Raw genomic sequence first — 19,061 nt, 5'->3', positions numbered from 1 at the left:
TGTTGAATAGTATCTTACAACCAACCGTGTAGCCAAGCTCTGTCATGCTTCACAGATGCAGCAGCGCTGTTGCTGTGGCAGGATATTGTTTACTGTGGCACAGCCTCTGAGTCTTTGGACTCCTCTAAGAGGACAGACATGGAGATGACTCTTACGTAATGTCAAAAGGAAACACACTGACTATTTGTTTATTTGTAACTGAGGGGAGAGACACAGTGAGGAGAGGCAAGAGAGGCAAGTGTTACCAGGATGCATTGCTCAGTTATTATTTTTAAAGCAACATTGTAACTGTAAGATTTCATGTTTGTAGGCTTGTAGTTATATCTGAAGGTGTGTGTTTATCCCATAACAATCCTGACACCAGCGAACCCTCCAAAGTTATTTACTATTTTCACATCCAGCAAAGGTAATAGTGATGTCTTTCAAATTATACTGTAGATATTAAAGCTGGTCTTGTTTTCTTTACTGTATTATAATACATTTTGGTGTATGTGTTGAATTGTAGGAGTCGTACCGGCAAGTGATGAAGATGCGTCCAAAGGATCTCTGGAAAAGACTGATGATCAAATTCAGAGGAGAAGAGGGACTGGACTATGGTGGGGTAGCAAGGTACTTTGTCACATTTGACGTTTCACGTTTGATTTTCTGTGGATTAAAATGTCAGCGACCTCTTTAGAACATAGCACTGAGCAGCATAAAAGGACCAACCAAGAAAACATAAAATGATTAAAAGAAACTACCTTGCGAGGAAGCTGGATTCACAAGATCACATGATCATGTGTCAACTTGTATCACATAGAACTTTAGCTCCTCTCCTGACTGACTGTGCAAGACTTTAATTTACTAAGCGGCACCGCTGGTAGCCCTCTTCTACTAGTGATCTGATAGGTTGAAGTTAGCACGATTGTACTTGTTTGAGCATTATTTGTAGTACATTTTTCACAATGTGTGTGTGTGTGTGTGTGTGTGTGTGTGTGTGTGTGTTTGTGTGTGTGTGTGCGTGTGTGCGTGTGTGTTAGGGAGTGGTTATACCTACTGTCCCACGAGATGCTGAACCCTTACTACGGCCTGTTCCAGTATTCTAGAGATGACATCTACACTCTGCAGATTAACCCCGACTCTGCTGTCAACCCGGTATGAATTATTTTGTTTTTTGTAATTGTCATTTGGGATGATTGAGGGGCAACAGTAGCTCAGTCTGTACGACTTGGCCAGCATTGACATATGTGGACTGGTAGCTGGAGCGGTGCCAATTCACATCCTGGGCACTGTCAAAGTTCCCTTGAGCAAGGCACTTAGAATTTAAAGCTGTATAATCCAAATCTGTATCCATAATATGAAAATGATATGACTGAAAGCCTTCATATTAATACCTCTTTTAATGTGCAGGAGCACCTGTCGTACTTCCACTTTGTGGGTCGCATCATGGGCATGGCGGTGTTTCACGGCCACTACATTGACGGAGGCTTCACGCTGCCCTTCTACAAACAGCTGCTGGGCAAACCGATCACGCTGGACGATATGGAGTCAGTCGACCCCGACCTCCACAACAGCCTTGTCTGGATCCTGTAAGACTTTTTTTGTTTGTTTCCCGGCAACCCAAGTTAGAGGAAACACTACCTGCACTGAAAGCAATTTTCTTGTCAAAACAAGTATAAATAGAGGTTACCCAGCATCAAATTTTAATGTTGTCTTCTATAACTTAACCTGTAGGTTTTCCTATTTTAACAGTTGAGCTGTAAAAATCTTTCACTGATGCCTTAATATTTAACATTTCTTCAAGAAGCAGTTGATTACAGGTGTAAATTGTATCAGGAGATGAGATAGAAAATCATACATAAAAAAGGTTCAGAGTGCACATACTTCAGACGCTCTCACAAGCTTGACAAATTTGTCTTAAACTTTCTAATGACTGAAGCGCCCTCTGCTGTCAGGAAAGATGATGACATCTAATCTCAGAAATGAACATCCTCGTTGGTTCAGGCATGCTCCTGCATGTTGTGACACAGTGATTGTGTATTTTGAAGATTGAGTGTTTTCCACATGGGGATGGGATCTTCTCTTGACAAGACCTAAATATTCTTACTTATGATGCTGTCGTCCACTATTATGTCTGTGAGGAAATAATCTCTTTGAAGTTATTTATGACCATGTGAAGGTTAAGTGTAACATATGCTGTTTTTTCATGAAGATAAAGTTCATTACAGCAATTAAAAGAAACCAAATATAACAAAAAAAATAATCACAGCTGGACACTTTAAATATGTAAGTCTGAGGTGCTGAGAGCAGGTCACTGCTGTCTGAGTTTTGTTGGACCAAATTCTTGAAAAAGACAGAAAATCTGAGTGAATGGAAATACTTTCTGAAGCAGCTCTGAGCTGATTCCTGTTGTTACCTACCCTCTCCCTCTAACCTGCCCTCCCCCCTCTTCAGGGACAATGACATCACTGGCGTGCTGGACCACACTTTCTGTGTGGAGCACAATGCCTACGGAGAAATCATCCAACATGAACTGAAACCCAACGGCAAGAGCATCCCCGTCTCAGAGGACACCAAGAAGGAGTATGTCAGGTATGGAGAAACACAAAGAGTGAGACGAAACTCATTTTCAGCCCACATAAGTATCATATTTTCACTGTTTTCATACAACTTTTTTGTGGCAGTCCATACTGTTGCCTTGCCATTCATTCATTGTCGTGATGATGAACACTCCCTTTGTGTTTCTTCCTCTTCCTACCACCTTCATGTTCTCTGCAGGTTGTATGTGAACTGGCGTTTCTTGCATGGCATCGAGGCTCAGTTTCTGGCTCTGCAGAAAGGCTTCAATGAGGTTATTCCTCAGCACCTGCTCAAATCCTTCGATGAGAAAGAACTGGAGGTAAAAAAAAGAAAAAATATTATTTCAAAAGAAGAGCAATCAAGTTACAGTAACAGCTATGACCAGCTTCTCTTCTTATAAAATTCAAGTTAATATTTAAGTTTATGTCTCCCTCTCTCCTTACAGCTGATAGTTTGTGGACTGGGAAAGATCGACATCTCTGACTGGAAGTCCAACACCCGTCTGAAGCACTGCACCCCCGACAGCAACATCGTCAAGTGGTTTTGGAAAGCTGTGGAGTCATTTGATGAGGAGAGGAGGGCCCGGCTTCTGCAGTTTGTTACCGGATCATCCAGAGTCCCGCTGCAAGGCTTCAAGGCTTTACAAGGTCCTTTTTTTAATTTATCTTAGAATACACAAAATTCCAGAAGCATATTTACATTTTTTTCAGTGAAAAAGTCCAGTGAAAGAAAACCTCAGATAAACAAACACATGTCTGGTCAAAGCTTATGGAAGAGAGTTAAAAAAGGGTTAAGGTCTTTATTAGCTGAGATGATAATGAGTAACTTAACAGTGGAATTTGATGCTGAACTGCAGCTGATGGATACTGTTTGTGTTTTGACTGCAGGTGCTGCTGGGCCCAGACTCTTCACCATTCATCAGATTGATGCTAACACCAACAACCTGCCCAAAGCCCATACCTGGTGTGTGTCAAATGCACCTGCAGACCCAATCTTTATAATGATAATGAAAAACCATATTATATCTTTACTCATGTGAACTCTTTGTCTCCCCTTCAGCTTCAATCGGATTGACATTCCGCCCTACGAGAGCTACGACAAGCTCTACGACAAGCTGCTGACGGCGATCGAGGAGACCTGCGGCTTCGCAGTGGAATGAGAGACACGTCGGAGAGTGTGTTTGTGTGTGAACATGTGTAACTGTGTGCAGGACTCTTGATAGACTATTATTGTGACTGCGACGTGCGACAGGCTCACTCAGAGCCTGATACGAGCCTTCGACCAGCCTGCAGTCTTCCTCTTCTCTCACCGCTCTCCACATTCTTCCCTTATCGAAATCTGTCTGAACAGCTGCTAGAGAGTCATCCTGTTATCGATTTTCTATTCATTTTTATGTTGGTTTTTTTTGGTGTAGTTTGTGTGAAATAAGGAGAGCAAAGAGAGCTGCAGCATTGTGAGTTTGCATTCAGAAACGGAACCTGCCTAAAATCCAATCAAATCAGGATGCAGCTTAATCAACTTCCAGATCAACATCTTTCAAAAGTGTTTCTTTAAAAATAATTGAAAAAAACTCTCCCTAGACATTTGAGAACAGTGAATCACTGTTTTGTTTTGTAATTTAAACTGATTGAAATGATCCTTGTCATGCTACTGAAGCTTTTACACTGCAGGTAGCCATATCTTGCCCTTAGTAGCAATCTTAACCTCAAACAATACACCTTCCAGTCCTCATGGCTGCAGAGTTGGTGTGCTTCATCCTGTAGGAGCGCCACAAATCCATCCTACCTCAGTGTGTAATATGTCGATATTTGAAGGGTTTCATTCCAAAATGCTGTGTATTCTCGTTTAGAAAATCTTGAGTTTTTACAACAATCCTCTGCGGTTAGTTTAATTGCCTCCTAGCAGTCATTAAGTAACTGTAAAACCGTGTAATTTCAATTGTGAATATCTGATTTTGAAATGGAACTCGTACAGACTGACCTGGATGTGGGTCTGATGTTTTGTGGCGTTTGTGGAGTCGAGCTTGTGGTGGATCGTTTGAAGATGAGGGACGGACTCTGGATGAGAAGAATCTTATTTTTTCCCTTCAATCACTGCAGTGTGACCACAGCTCTTGTAAACGTGTGTGTGTGTCTGTGTGTTTCTGCATGTGTATAAAATTGTGCACCTGTATGTGAGGAAGGTAGACATGTTGTAGATTAATTCCCCGTCACCTCTACTAGCACAGCGTCCTGTGTTTTAAGCTGCAGAGCTGATTGAACCTCACTATTTGAGCTTGGTTCGTTTTCTCTCGTTGACAGATTTGCCTCCAGCAGTTAAAAAGTGTGCACGTTTTTGAATTTTTTTTATTTCACCTAACCCGGCACACTTCCTATCAGATTATATGTGAAAAGGGCACAGCTGTCCATGGGACCAGGCTTGATTTAGAGAAGAAAAAAAAAAAAAAAAGTGATTCAAAGTTTTCAGTGACATCATCAGTTTAAAAAGGCAGACGTTTTTCTTTCTCTCCATCTTGTCACTTTTGAGCACTTTACAAACTGAGCAGTGATGGCTGGAGTGCTTTCTTCACATTAGATTAAAAATATATCATGTTTCATTTGCTATACGACTACATTAGAAATATACAGAGTAAAAAGTATCTATACACCTGTAATTTTTGAGTATATATGTACAAATACATAGCTATTTTGTATATTGTTGCTTCTTCTTTCTGTTCAATTCAAATGCAAGCATGTTGGTGTCTGTCACAGACCTCTTTGCATTCTCAGGTGAAGTTGTCCTTTGTTTTTTTTTTGTTGTTTGTTTTTTTAATTTTACATTTATTAGGCTAGTGTGTGAGGAGGGGTAAAACTGGTTTTAATGGAAACTATATTTCAGATGCCCTGTTTTTAAACCCATGATAGACTGTAAAAAAAAAGCAGTTTTCTTTTGGTTGATCACTTTCAAGTATTAACACACAAGTACCTTCATAGGAGAACATGAATGGCCATATTTGCTTCTCTGGAGGTCTGAATGCTGGTTGATGCCTCAAATCCTCAGAAGTGCAAATGTTCGGGGTTGACTGCTGCTGAACTCCTGGGTGCTACACACTGAAAATGGTCAATCAAAATGAAAAGTTGCTAAAGAAAACCAGCGAGGCAACAGTGAGGACCACCTCCATCCAAAGAAAACCCTCTGCATGAATGGATGCTCAAGAAATAAAGCCTATTTATTTGCATAATTATTATTCTTAGAAAATGTTTTTGACTTGGAAAAAATCAGTTAAATGTTCTTTTTTTAATGTATGCTGCCTGCATTTATTTGTAACCATGAACAGTTTGTTAGCTGGTACTCGCAAAGCTTGAGTTTTTTATTTTAATTTTGTGGTCATCATCAGATAAAACAAAACAGATCACATTGAAGTTGTCGTCTTTGTACAGTTACAGAGAATTTATTTGATTTTTACCTTTAATAACGTGACTCAGAGGCAGGAAAATAGATGCATTACAAGTTTTTTTGCACACGTTATGCATACTTGGGCTCCAAGTTATAATCAGACACTTCCTTCTATTTACCAAATAGTTAATGGACTGATTTTTTTTAATGTAGATAACATATATATAAATATATACACACACATGTTCTTGATATGCACACATGTATGTTTGTCCAGTGCACACAGTCCACTTCTGCTCTTTGCTACTTTTTGTTGGCACCAAGTTTTCTGGCTGGTTCAGTCTTCAGTGCAAAAGTTGTTTGGGTTGAGTGCTTCCAGACGAGGGGAAATCACACTTCTCCCCGCTTAAGCAGCCAAATTGGTCCGACATCCTCGACAATTTTACAGGTTATTGTTCTTTTTTTTCTTTTTTTTTTTCAAGCTTAGAACATCTGTGATATAAGGAGATTTTTGTCTCCTGATATGATGAATCTAATTGAATTGATTGAGAGCCAGTGGTCAAATTGACGATGGGTTAATTGGTTTAAAACCACAAGCTTTGTAATGTTTCTCTCCCCACACTTTTAAATTTACAGGTTTATGTGCAAGTGTGTGTGTGTGCGTGTGCGTCAATGACTTTTGATTGAATTCAGTACAAAACAGAAAAAAACTTCTTTTTTTAACTGCACCGTGTTTTATTTCTTTTGATTTCCTATCTGTTTTTGTATTTATTATTACAGTATATGTGTTCATAGTTTTTCACATCAGCTGCTCTGTGAGCTTGTAACTGACACCTGTACATAAGGACAAATAAAGAAGCAAAGTAATACACTTCTTGTACCCTTGCAGAAAGCTGAGCAATAAAACTATGCTGTTTGGACCTCACAGCATTATGTTTTATAGAAATGTGTGTGTTAATGTCTTTTTTACTGATAAAAGTTTGAAGAAAAAAGGGGAAAACATTGGACAGTTCACTATTTTTATTTGGTAAACTTCATATTCCTTCAAGTTTTCTGAATTATTCATTACTGAAATTGGAAATGACATTGCATCTACCAAGCTTATCATTAATATGAAACTGCCTCAGGAAATGGTTACATTTTTAAGCACTAATATATTTTAAAATATTTTATATTACAAGTAGCCTAAAGGTTCTGTGAATACAGAAGTATTGTCAGCAAAATTAAATTTGAAAAATGTTTTCTGATACATTACATAGTGGCAACAATGTATTGTAACTAAGTACATTTATGTAAGTATACTTACGTATACTTGTACTTTACTTGAATATTTCCATTTTCTGCCAGTGTACACTACATTTTGGAGGCAATTCTTGTACTTTTTACTCCACTACATTTATATGATAACTTTAGTTACTAGTTACTCTTCAGATAACATGCTGCATCAGAGACAAAGTAATATTTTGACACAATATCTGAACTTTTGTGTACTTTTTAAAACACTGCATAGTAGATGGGGTGTCAAGACACTAGTTACTGTTTTCTGCATATTTGAACACATTTTAAAAGGTTGTAATAGCTTTTATTTGCATTAAGTACGTAGTAACAATGATGGTGAGGTTAAAAGTACAGTAGTCACTGATATCATTATGGTGGAATACAGTATCTGTATGGGGATGTCTTTATGTATCAAATACATAAAGACATCCCCATACAGATACTGTATTCCACCATCCACCACTCGTTCTGACTTACGGCGGGCGGGAGGAGTCAAAAAACTGAACACAGGAGAAGAACGAGCCTCAGTTAAGCCTTTGTTTTTAGCCTTAATTCAACATATTTTAGATACAAGACATCCTCATTTAAATGGTGAATACTGAAGATTGAAGGCATAGCATTTCTGAAATGGGCTCTCAGTGACTTCTGTACGTCAGAACAGAAACTAAACAAGCCCCCATCGGAGGAGGTCCAGGCGAGTGAAGCGAGCTGACAGTCAGCCGGCCGGCCGGGCAGCACCAGACTAAACCTCGGCCCGGGATAACGTCACAGTGCTTGGGGAAAAAACTGCGGGGAAAGTTGACTTTATTTCTTATAAACTTGTAAGTGAAATACCACAAAGGTTAGAAACATGTCTGCAACTCCTGACCATGATTCTGGTGCCTCCTTTTCACGATGGAGTTAATGTAAACAGACCGGAGAGGTGTTTTTTATTAAAGGAACCACTTAAACTTATTTTAATAAGTCAGCTAGTTAACTTAGTTATAACCTATGATGGCGTCCTGAACAGAGAATGAACTCTCTCTCCCTCTGTGTGAGTTGTAATCTGAGTTTCTTTGGTCTTTGTTTTGGTAGCCGGGCCGCCTCGCCTCCATGATGACACCCTGATGACTGCTGGCACCCTCACACTGTGTATGTAGAGAGACTGACCACACACACACACACACATACACACACACACATACACATACATTAAGCAAGATGGCTGAGAGCAGTTTGAAACTTCCAGCTGAAGGCAAACTTCAAGCGTCGCCTACACAGAACAAGAAACCACATTTTTTAGCTAAAAAGGCATCCGACAGAGAGAGAGATAAGACCAGGATCAACATCGGTCTGGCTTTTCCATGATGGAGAGCCCTAAGAGCTGCTAGAAAGCCTCAGCTTGACCTGGAGCTGGCTTCTCCTCGATGCGTACGTGACTTGTTAGGTACATACAATGTTACAACGTAGGTCCTTAAAGTCTTAAAATGTCTTAAATTTATAAATATTAGGCCATAAAAGTAATTAGTCTTAAAATTGAATTTATGTGGCCTCATTCCAAAATATATTTATCTATTTCATATATCCATCTTTTAGTTGTTGTTTGCCAAAATAAGTCATGTTATTCTGTGGGAAAGTCAACATTTTGATGTTAGAAATCTTTAAACCACTGATATTCTCTAATGTTGTCCACAAACTGTGCTCCATTAGCCAGCTTCATCACATCATGTTTGGGTTTATATATTTATATTATATTTATATTATATTATGTTTATATATTTGAGTTTTTATACTTGACCATATGTGAGCTGATTGTAACGTCATGTAAAAAACGAGACCTTCCCCGTCTCTCTCAGTTGTCTGTACAAGCCTGTGGACTATTTGTCTAAGTTGTTTAATGCTGCTGGACTGTTGATTTCTTTGTGAAAGACTCAGATTTTCCGAGACAGTCCAAAGTATGTGACTTCATGCACGTTCTTGAGTGAATCATCTCTCTGCTCAGCTAAAAGAGAGCAACAGTTAGTTTATAAATGGTGTCCGCTAACATAAACTAATGACCAGCTTCCTGCAAAACACAGTTCTACAGAGCTCTTTTAAAGGGATACTCCTCTCATATGATATTTCCCTTTTAAAAGGTTTGGGGACTCACAACAGACAGATTATAAAAGTTTGATATGCTGACATCCTGACTTTCCCTTTTCCATTTCCATTTAATCATCGTAATGTATTGCTCTAAATAACACATGCTTTTGTTGAATATTTTGCATGGATATGAAGCTTGAGTATGGTAATTATAAGATTGTATCAATGTTTTTTTTCCTTTGATATATTTTGGTCCAACTAAGAATCCAAATAATACATATTCATTAAATAAAGCTAAATCTGCCATTTAATTATCAGTAATAAATTACTATGAGTATAGGTGCAGCCCTTTAAATTCTGGGCCTCACTGGCGCTGTGAATAGTTAATGAAAAGGCTGTTTTTTGGGAGCCAATTGTCTGGTCGTGGTGAAACTGTGAGTGGGGCTTATCCTGCAGATGGGCATGGATTTAAGTTTTTCAGTGATGTGTGGGTGCATGAGGGATAAACCCACTAGCAATAGCCTCAGAGGGCTGTGGTGATAGACAAAGAATCTGGAGTTACGATATGTAACGGCTCATCACAATGGAATAGAAAGTGAACTAGTGTTACGCTAATGTTAATGTAGTGTAGAAACGAGTTGTCAGTCTCCTACTATGTGTTTCCATACTGTATATGTTAATGTATTTGTCCATATGAATGAACCGGCAAGCTAACTGCCACGTGTTAAGACTGTAGTTATCTTCAGCCAGAGAATCAACCTCAACGGCCAACTGTAAGAAGAAGTTCTTCAACTGAAACCTGGTGAGAGGGCCTGAGTGTAAATATAAGTTTTAAGTCATTTTAAATTATACAATAATGATGAATGACAATATAACAAGTTCATTTCACAACCTGCTGAAATACACATGCGTATAGGTAGAAGTACATTTTCTTTATTCTTGTTCTGTTTATTCAGTGAAAATGTGGATTATGAATATCCACATATGAGTCCCCCAAATGAAGCTGCGTGGGAAACGTCTTCTGTCGAGTCATCTGAAAATAGAAAGGTAAATGTGACACTGACACATTTGCCAGGTAGAGCTGAAATGATTAGCTGCTCAATGAACTGACAGAAAATTAATTGCCAACCATTTTGACAATTGATGAATCTTTTTTTTCTCTAATGTATGAATTGTCTGCTTTTCTCTGTTTGATATCATTGAACCTGCTTTGGGTTTTGGACTGTTGCTAAGGTAAAACAAGCTGTTTGAATACATCTCCTTGCCCCCGAGAACAGGCTATTTTCTGTCGTTTTTTGGTAGTCTAAACATCTTATCAGTTTAATGGAAAAAAAAAGAAAGGAAATCACCAGATGGTTTGATACTGAAAAATACAAGTTATTAGCAGTGATAGTTCAAAATCTTGAAGATTGTTTAATGCGGATGTCCTCAATGAAAGGTTTCACCTAAAGTCTCCAGCTCCAAAGCTCAGAAGATACTGTCATGTGACCCTTCGGGTTGATGACTGTCTACCCATGCAGACATTTCTAGCTGAAACACATGACAGCACTTTCACTTGAATAGTAAAAAAATGCATGTAGGACCACAAACTCAGACTACAAAGTTGAGTTGCTGAAAACAGAGCCCTGTTTGTACGTCTGTTATCACATTGAAGTTATTATACTAGCTGATTGGAGCCCGACATGAAACCAAACTGTTTTGTTTTGTGTAATAAAAGTGAATGTCAGTGCCAGTTGTAAACTATATTTATCATTGCACCGACAAAAGATTTAAGCTCATCAGTGAGCCAAGTCGTCTCTGTAGTTCTGCTTCCACCTCTGTTGATGTCTTTCAACATTTCAGCTTCAGACGTTCCACTTTAGTTTTACAATTTGCTGCACTTATTTAATATCACACTTTTCTTTTGTGACAGTTTAAATGTATCATCTTTAAATTGTAAATATTTCTACTCAGAAACTGAAGAAAATAGAGGTGAGTCATCTTGACAGCAGCACAGCCCTTCTCCAGCAAAAAAAAAGTGAAAGGGAAGTTTTACCACATTTATGTGGATTTCCATTCAGTCTTGATTATAAATGTAGTCAATTGAAGCAATACATTCCTGTGTGTGCTATATTGACCGAGAGAATCAAGTTCTCCTGCCCGTGGAGCTGTGCCAGCAGCGCCTACATGTACCAGGATGCCTACTAAACAAACTAGCAGCTCAGCGGAAATAAAAGTTTGACAAAGTTGCCAAGTAAATGAATTCCTGCTGTTTTTCTCTTTCACGTCACTATATCGTTACCTCCAGGGCGTGTCTATCAAGTACATACAATTACATACAACAGTAACACATGCCAGAACTAGCGTCCGTTTGACAAAAGCTATCGTAGCCTTTTATCCAAAATATGGATATGCTTTCTTATAAAAGTACATTTTAATAGAACAGATTCGAGAGAAGACACTGATAAATAAACAGTCAAAAGGTTGCAACATTATGAGATTTATAATGTGAGCACGATAACCATCTTAGTAAATATCATGGTGTCACAGTATACAGAATTACACAATTATTATTATTATATTATTATTAAATATTTGATATAAAATTGAAATATATTTTATTATAACTTAAATGGATACTCATACCAATGTATACCTTTAAACTGGTAGGTAGTAGACACACACAAACAATTCAGTGGTTTTCCAGTTGTTGTGGGGAAATCTCCATCCAAAATAAAGTTAATCCACTTGGTCTCAACATCCTCAGATGGTGGGAGTGAGCAGATGAAAACTTTTGAATTGGTTCTTGCAGCCAGCAACAGAGCAGATAGGCTTGCTTGGTCCTTGTCGGTCCCACCCTCTTGCACAGCTAATGCGGCCTCAGCTGCATGTCTTTGGCCGTATACTCTGGCTCGGATAAATACTGCTGAATATCTGACTCAGCCAAACCACAGTAAAATTAATCCTCATCCATAACGTTCTCTGCACATTATGAATGCTATTTCCATTGTTTGGAAATTGTTTTCAAGCGGCACCAGTAGAACTTTCTTGGCTGATATCGCACAGCCGGAACAATTTGTTTACAATTGGATGTTTACAGGAAAAGTGAAGTAACAAGAACTTGGCTATTCATGCATCTCTTGTAACTCCCTCAGCTCGTCAGCTTTCGTTGTTGATGAAGAGTGCATCCTTCAGCTGTTCAATTCATGCAGAGAATGCAACAGACAATGTACAGTTATAAAACAAGCCCAAGGACTAAAGCTGGTGGTTTACCAGACTTGCTGTTTCTGTCAGAGCAGCTGTAAATGGACTAACCTGCCGGATGAAGACCATGGTGATTTCCATACGAGTGGAGAAGAAGAAGCACATGGACAGACTGCCTCTGCTATGTCATCAAGCAGCATCACAAGTTGAGATAGAGTCATGTCTGAAATGATCCTCCAACAGACAGTGGTTGTAAAAAATGGATAACTGTTTGTTGAGTCTACCTGCTTCATCCGACCCAGCGCATGGGGGGAGATTTGAAGGTGGGCAGTTTCTCCAGGAGCACAAGGAGGAGCTCATTCTGAGAGGGGATACAAACCCGAACATTTCTTGTATAATTAGACTATACCCATATAGTATTATTTCTTTGACTTGTGACAATAAATAATATTGTGTGCGACAAAAACAGGAATTTCCTAATATCTGAATTGTCATGTGCCTCCTCAGGAAAGATTCAAGTAATTTGAAGACGCCTTGGTTTCAGTAGTAGCTTAATACAACGGATGCCACAGTTGAAAACAAAGGTAAGTTACAGTAAAATTGACGTGTAAAATGTTGCTATGAACAATTAAAGCTTCTGCGTGCTCTCTGCCTGCTGCTTAATAGTGATGTTGCACTCAACACACATACCTTGACAAAATATTGATCATTCAGTGGCCAAGTATCAGAGAACGATGTTTTGATGCCTCAGTTTAACATGTCACACCTCAAGGCCTTTTTCGGTGGTTTATTTAATTGGAGGAAAATATATATAAATGCCTGATTATGCTGTTTGACATGCCTTTATCAATTATATTGCACTTTTGTTTGTTTCATGTCTGTCTGTAGATTTTGTCAACACTATAGTATCAATTGTGCCAGATGGGATCATGAAGCTTAACAGGTGTGTAGTTGAGATCAAAATGAAAGCAGAGTTTGAAGATGGGTGTGACCCAACAAGGCTGTCGGTAGTAGAGGGGTGAGAGTAGGAAAGGGGCTGTTGGGGCCAACTGAGACTGCTTTTATTGAATGGTCTTGACCAGAGATGCAAGATTTACTATAAATGTAGGTGGCAAAGCTGGCTGCCATATACATTGGTTACATGGTGGGTGCCTACAGCAGAGTGGAGGGAGCTGGATGGAAGATGGAGGATGGTGAGTTTGAAAGAAGCAACTGTGCAGTGAAAGAAATATAATAATAAATAAATAATTTTAAAAAACTGTGTCTGAATGTCTTCTCAATGAAAAGTATTTCCTCAGCATCAATTTAAACAGTGAAATACTGACGGACAAAAAAAAAAAAAAAACTAAACTAAACATAATGTAAAATGAGCACAGACAAGTCATCATGTCTCAAGTCAAGCCACGGGCTGAGTCTTTAACTTTTTATTTTGTGAAGTTATGCTGACTCGACTCGAGTCCAATCACAATGACTTGAGTCCACAGATTTTGGGGGAGAGTCGACCACGCCCACTCAGGAGACAGAACTGTACAGAGAAGCTTCGCGTTACATTTTCGGCAGACCAAAACGTCGAGGCTTATTCCTGTAGCGCCGACACACACACACACACACACATACACACACTCACACAACACACAGACAAACACACACACACACACACACCATCATGGTCCGAGTGTGCTCTTTCCCTGGATGCTTCAACAGAGAGAAGCGTGTGAGATGTCGCGTGCGCTCTTCGTCGCAGGACGTCGGCCTCCCGGTGACTTTCCACAGACTCCCGCTACATGACCCAGAGAGGCTCTGGCTGTGGCTCATCGCTCTCCGCCTGGATCTCAACCCCTTCCTCAAATCCCTCCGTGCAGTGCGGGTGTGTAGTGAGCACTTTTCACCGGAGGACTACCGTCCAAAAATGCACGGGAGGAAAACAGAGCTACTTCTGCTGAAGCCGACAGCTGTGCCGACCGCATCACTACAGCAGGCTGAGGTGAGTGCTCGCGAGTTCCAGCTCGTGCACCCACTCGCGCGCTGTCGCTTTAATCCTCGTGGCTACAGTGAAGATTTCATTTGAACAAACTGTAAATAATGTCTTTACAAACCGGGGTGGGATCTCGGGGCCTGTGTAGTCGCCGGACTAGCTGTGTGGAGCCATTTTGTTTTTTTCTTTGGTTGTTTACGTTTTAAGGGAAGACACTACAGGTGCACTGAAAACACTTTAAACTGTATCACCAGGATTACTTACAATAAGATATTTTTTACGACAAGTTTTCTTACATTTTATTTCTGAATATGCCAGAGATGCATTATCTAATGTAAAATGCACTAACTTGTATAGAACATAAATCTGAACACTGGATAAAGGCACATTTAAATACATACTAGAGTCAAATGTCAGCATCCATCATAACCCACGTCTTTAGGAATAAAATGTTATATAACTCCAAATCTCTCTCCACAATATAGATTGGAATAAAACTGGAAAGTGTTGTGTACTAAATGCCACTGAAGTGGAAATATTTGGCTCGCAATAAAAAAGGCATTTAAAGGTGCAATATGTAAGTATTGGCCACCTCTCAAATTCATACTCCAAACAAGTAGGGGGCAGCACATCACCAGAGTAGCTGCTAACTGTAGCTGTCGTTAGCTCAGTTAGCCATGCTGCTAACTGAGAGCTCAGAGTGGTATTTTGATATTACATATTTAGACAATAAAATGGTGAAAAGGGTAAAAACCTAAATAGATATCAGCACGAAGCTTCCACAGTGCGGATGATCCGGGTAATTTTATACCTGGGAGGTCTAGCTTTTTTCGATTAATCCACCACTGAGCAGCTTACATAGGAATGAACAGGGTGCCGCCTCTGAAGCTGTATCCAGATTGTAAATGTTACATCCAGGTGTGCTACTTAGACTGGGCAGCTACGTAGATCAGGTAGTGACAGCTCATCTGGCTCATACGTCAAAATAAGCTTCCGGGTGTATTTCCTGGGTGTGCAGCCACTGAATATGGATAGCAGTGTTTCTTCTGCTCAGCCCATCAACTTTACATTGTGACTACATCACAGATTTTTAAAATGTCTTTTTTTTTTTTTAGCTCAAGAAAAGTTATACAAATATAAAACTTCAATGAAGCAAAAGTTCATAATAGAGTCTTAATTGACCTTGTTTGCAGTCTGAGGTGAGCTGCAAACAGTTTGAAAGGTGTCGCTTTCCTCATAGTGGCGTAGGTGAAAATGATTTTTGGGTCGCAGGGAATTTTTACAATATATGTTTACAATATTTGCAATAATACGAATTTGTAAGCCTTCATTATTTGCAATACCGTGAGTGGCCACTGGGCAAAATTGGAAGCAAGGCTGAGCTGTATCCACCACTGTATCCAGTTCAGTAATACATTCATGGATTAACTGCTGCAGAAAGTAAGTCTGAGAGAATAGAAATGGTTAATGCTGCAATCTTGTGTGAATTACTGGAAAGGAGTGCAGGCCAGCCTGCTGAGAGGCTTTCAGGCCCTCTCAGAATCTAGATTGAATAGGCTAGTTTACCAGAGAATGGCTTTATTGGTGCGGTTGAGGTTTTTTTGGTTAGATAGGAGAATTAAGACTTTTTGCAATCCAGTCATAGTCGGCTATGCACATTTTTGGTTGCAAACTGGCTTTAAAATCAGAAGGAGGCCTCTAAGCTTCATATAGGTTATATAACAGGAGGCTGCAGGTGGCGGTATGCACCTACAAAGTCATTTACTGCAATCACCCATAAAACGAAAAGAAGAAGACTCTGCTTCCTGGAGAAAGTAAAAGTTCACTCAGAACATTTTCGTCGCAATGGTGTCGGCCTGCATCGTTCCCAAGTGCAAGGCAGTGAAGTGGAAACGGGGCGCTGGAGTGAGTTATTACCGGCTGCCATTAAAGGACCCAGAGCGTTGCAGGCAGTGGCTGAGGGCAGTGAATAATCCTAAATATGGAGAGAGCAGCGCCATGGAGACTCTACACAACCTCCGAGTTTGTAGTCTCCATTTCAAAGCGGAGGACCTCGAACGCAATGTTTTGGACAAAGCTGAGGGTTACGTGTATGGGAAAAGATTAAAAAACACTGCCGTCCCGTCTGTTAACTTAGACGGAGAGAAACCAGCGGCTTCTGCTCAACCAAAGCGGAGACGCGTTGGATTAAAGGTACAGTGGTCCCTTGTCGTGTGTTGTGATAATTGACAAACCACGATACTATTTTTCAGTGTTAAAGCTCCTTATGTGTGCGAGCTTTAACGTTACCTATGTGAGCTTGTGGGCTTGTTTTTGCTCACGTGGTATAGAGATTGTGGTTTTAAGTCACTGAGGATAAACAAACAGGGTGTCAGCATGAAGTAAAAACGTGATGTTGTTTTATAGGACATGGAAATCCTGATATTCAGAAGGTGACCGTAGATGCATCATTCAGTCGGATTGATGAGGCAGTGATGTATTACCATTAATTTGGCAGATGCTTTCTCTATGACAGTGCTGGCTAGCTAATGTTAGCTGCTAGCTTGGCTGGCACAAAGTGTTAAAACTGTGTGTAGGCAGATGATGACACAGGATTACACTCTGGGTGTGTAATGTCTGTCCTGAGGAACATGGGGTAGATTGGTTGGATAGTTTATTTTAGTCATACTAAATACTTAAACTCATGTCTGCCATCAGCTGTTAAGAGTGTGTCTGTGTTGTGTGTTATTTTACAGCAACAGGACACCTTGGAAACCGACAAACCACCAGGCCAGATCGGAGACACAGGTGAGTCAGTGAAGTCAGGTGAATGATTTTCACTATCAAGTGAAGTTTACAGGTGCATGTGGCATTCATTAATGACATGTGTCTTACAAGTAGCCATATCTGTGTGTGATGGTCGTGTGTAAAGATGACTGCTATGGTGTCCGTTTGGGACATTGTTGATGCAACACTGATGATCAGTAAACCACGTTGTTAAAGGATAAGTTCACCCAAAAATGAAAAGTCACTTCTACTAAAGTTGGGTGGTCCAGAAAAAATTTCTGGAGCTGCCAACATAATAGTGTTGCAACATTCTCATAAACAAGTAGATGGGAAAGGTAAAAAAACAAAAACAACTGGAAGAAAGCCCCCATCTACCCCACTTTTTTAGGAGACTGCTGTCATTCTGTTTTGCTGTAAAGCTCCAGAAATGTTTTGTTGACAACAGAACTTCACCCAACTTCCCATCAAAATGGGGGCGAGTAGATAATGACTACATTTCCTTTTTGAGTAAAAAGGACATTTTTACCCCAAAACAGATATGCCAAGTGACACAAATCTGCCACAGTTAATAACGTGTGTCTTGAACTTTTAACTGGCATCAATTGGGATTGCTCAAAGTCTCCATCTTTGCTATTTTACTATGATATAAATAATGCAGTTCATGAATCCAGCTTGAAAGCAATTTTTCTTCCCTTAAGTTTCTGATGTTGTCCAGCCTGGTGAAGACAGTTTGTTCGAGTCCACCTATAATACACCTGAGACGTCAACTGCAACAATGGAGAAGTAAGTCTTTAAATAACATTTGTATCCATGGTGAGATTTAAGTTTCCACCTCTTGCCGGCTCCATACAACCTGTGTCATATCTCTCCTGTCCTGTCACAGAGCACCTCTGCAGCACATTGTTGACGAGGAGGCCATCCTGCAGCTGATGAAGAACTGCCCGATGTGCGACAGAAAGTGCCGCTGTACCAAACACAATCGAGGTCCTTACTTCATAGTCTACCAGAGCTGCTACTTCTGCCATTATCAACGCAAGTGGGCCAGCCAGCCTGAAGCTCTAAACATGAACATTAATAAAGCACACACAGCGCCCAAGAGGAAACATCAGCCAAAGGAGAAGGTGTGTGTAAAAACCAAGGCTCAATCATGACCCATTAGAAACTTGAGGAGCCCAGTGTTAACTCTGGCTTACATGAATCTGAATTTGGGCACAGAACCAGAGTCAGATGTGCCTTAAAGTGGAGCATTATTAGGCAGCTGGATATGCTTAATGATGACAAACAATTCTATAAAGTAGAATCGCCCCTGAGTCTACTTACTCAGTTGGACAAAAAGCTGCCAGCTGGTGCCAACAGTGCAGACACACAGCAAACAGAGGGGCCACGGATGCTCAGTGATGGCCATGATGTTGACTGACAGCTGACCGTTGTCCTGGTGTATCAGGACCTTAAGTAAACTGGGAGGAATTGTTTAACAGTCACAAGCACTTAGTATTTCACTTTAGTATGTTTATGCCCACTTTCGTCCAAGCTGGACGCATTATTGTTAAGGTTAATACCCTTATATCCTTGGTTGTTAAAGTGACAATTCTGTATATTTTTTGGTTATATTTATTTAAATAAATGTCTTTTAAGCATTTACTACTGCTCAGCTTTACATTAAATGCATTTAACTGACGACTCATGGTTAGCGTTTTTATCATGAAGAATTTACAAGAAATGCAATGCATTTGTCAGTAAGCATAACACTTTATTTCACTGCTGTCATCTATCAGCGATGTGTCTACAAAACAAGACAACAGTGATCTTCTGCATTTTTGGACAGTTGATCAATCTGAAATATTGCAGGGATTAATGGAACAAG

The 19,061-nt window shown here is 39.8% G+C and overlaps 2 protein-coding genes across 3 annotated transcripts in view; both read left to right on the top strand.

The window, feature by feature from the left end:
- LOC141003798 (E3 ubiquitin-protein ligase SMURF2-like) overlaps nt 1-4,983 on the top strand; it is a 68,021-nt gene extending 63,038 nt beyond the window's left edge. Inside the window, exons 13-20 of the mRNA XM_073475265.1 lie at nt 506-609; nt 1,020-1,134; nt 1,390-1,568; nt 2,434-2,571; nt 2,758-2,878; nt 3,005-3,206; nt 3,447-3,522; nt 3,619-4,983. Of these exons, the coding sequence (XP_073331366.1) occupies nt 506-609; nt 1,020-1,134; nt 1,390-1,568; nt 2,434-2,571; nt 2,758-2,878; nt 3,005-3,206; nt 3,447-3,522; nt 3,619-3,718 (1,035 nt within the window). The 3' untranslated portion in view covers nt 3,719-4,983. The remainder of the gene's footprint in view (nt 1-505; nt 610-1,019; nt 1,135-1,389; nt 1,569-2,433; nt 2,572-2,757; nt 2,879-3,004; nt 3,207-3,446; nt 3,523-3,618) is intronic.
- Nucleotides 4,984-13,959: 8,976 nt separating this feature from the next.
- Nucleotides 13,960-18,773, top strand: LOC141000667 (uncharacterized). Of its 2 annotated transcripts, none has more exons than XM_073471451.1 (4): nt 13,960-14,440; nt 17,167-17,218; nt 17,896-17,980; nt 18,081-18,773. In XM_073471451.1, the coding sequence occupies exons 1-4, from the start codon at nt 14,123-14,125 to the stop codon at nt 18,346-18,348; spliced, it is 723 nt and encodes a 240-aa protein (XP_073327552.1). In that variant the 5' UTR covers nt 13,960-14,122; the 3' UTR covers nt 18,349-18,773. The 2 variants fall into 2 exon arrangements, with proteins under 2 accessions (XP_073327552.1, XP_073327543.1); XM_073471442.1 differs by lacking the exon at nt 13,960-14,440 and adding an exon at nt 16,252-16,624.
- Nucleotides 18,774-19,061: the final 288 nt, after the last annotated feature.

The sequence above is a fragment of the Pagrus major genome, chromosome 1 (assembly GCF_040436345.1).
Source record: "Pagrus major chromosome 1, Pma_NU_1.0".
Taxonomy (NCBI): Eukaryota; Metazoa; Chordata; class Actinopteri; order Spariformes; family Sparidae; genus Pagrus; species Pagrus major.
This window is presented reverse-complemented; position numbering and strand designations above follow the sequence as displayed.

Bases quoted from the DNA above. Each gene is read 5' to 3' on its own strand.
- LOC141000667 (XM_073471442.1), top strand. From the start codon at position 16,277: ATGGTGTCGGCCTGCATCGTTCCCAAGTGCAAGGCAGTGAAGTGGAAA. The intron at 16,625-17,166 runs GTACAGTGGTCC...GTTATTTTACAG, and splicing joins GGAGACGCGTTGGATTAAAG to CAACAGGACACCTTGGAAAC. The intron at 17,981-18,080 runs GTAAGTCTTTAA...GTCCTGTCACAG, and splicing joins TCAACTGCAACAATGGAGAA to AGCACCTCTGCAGCACATTG.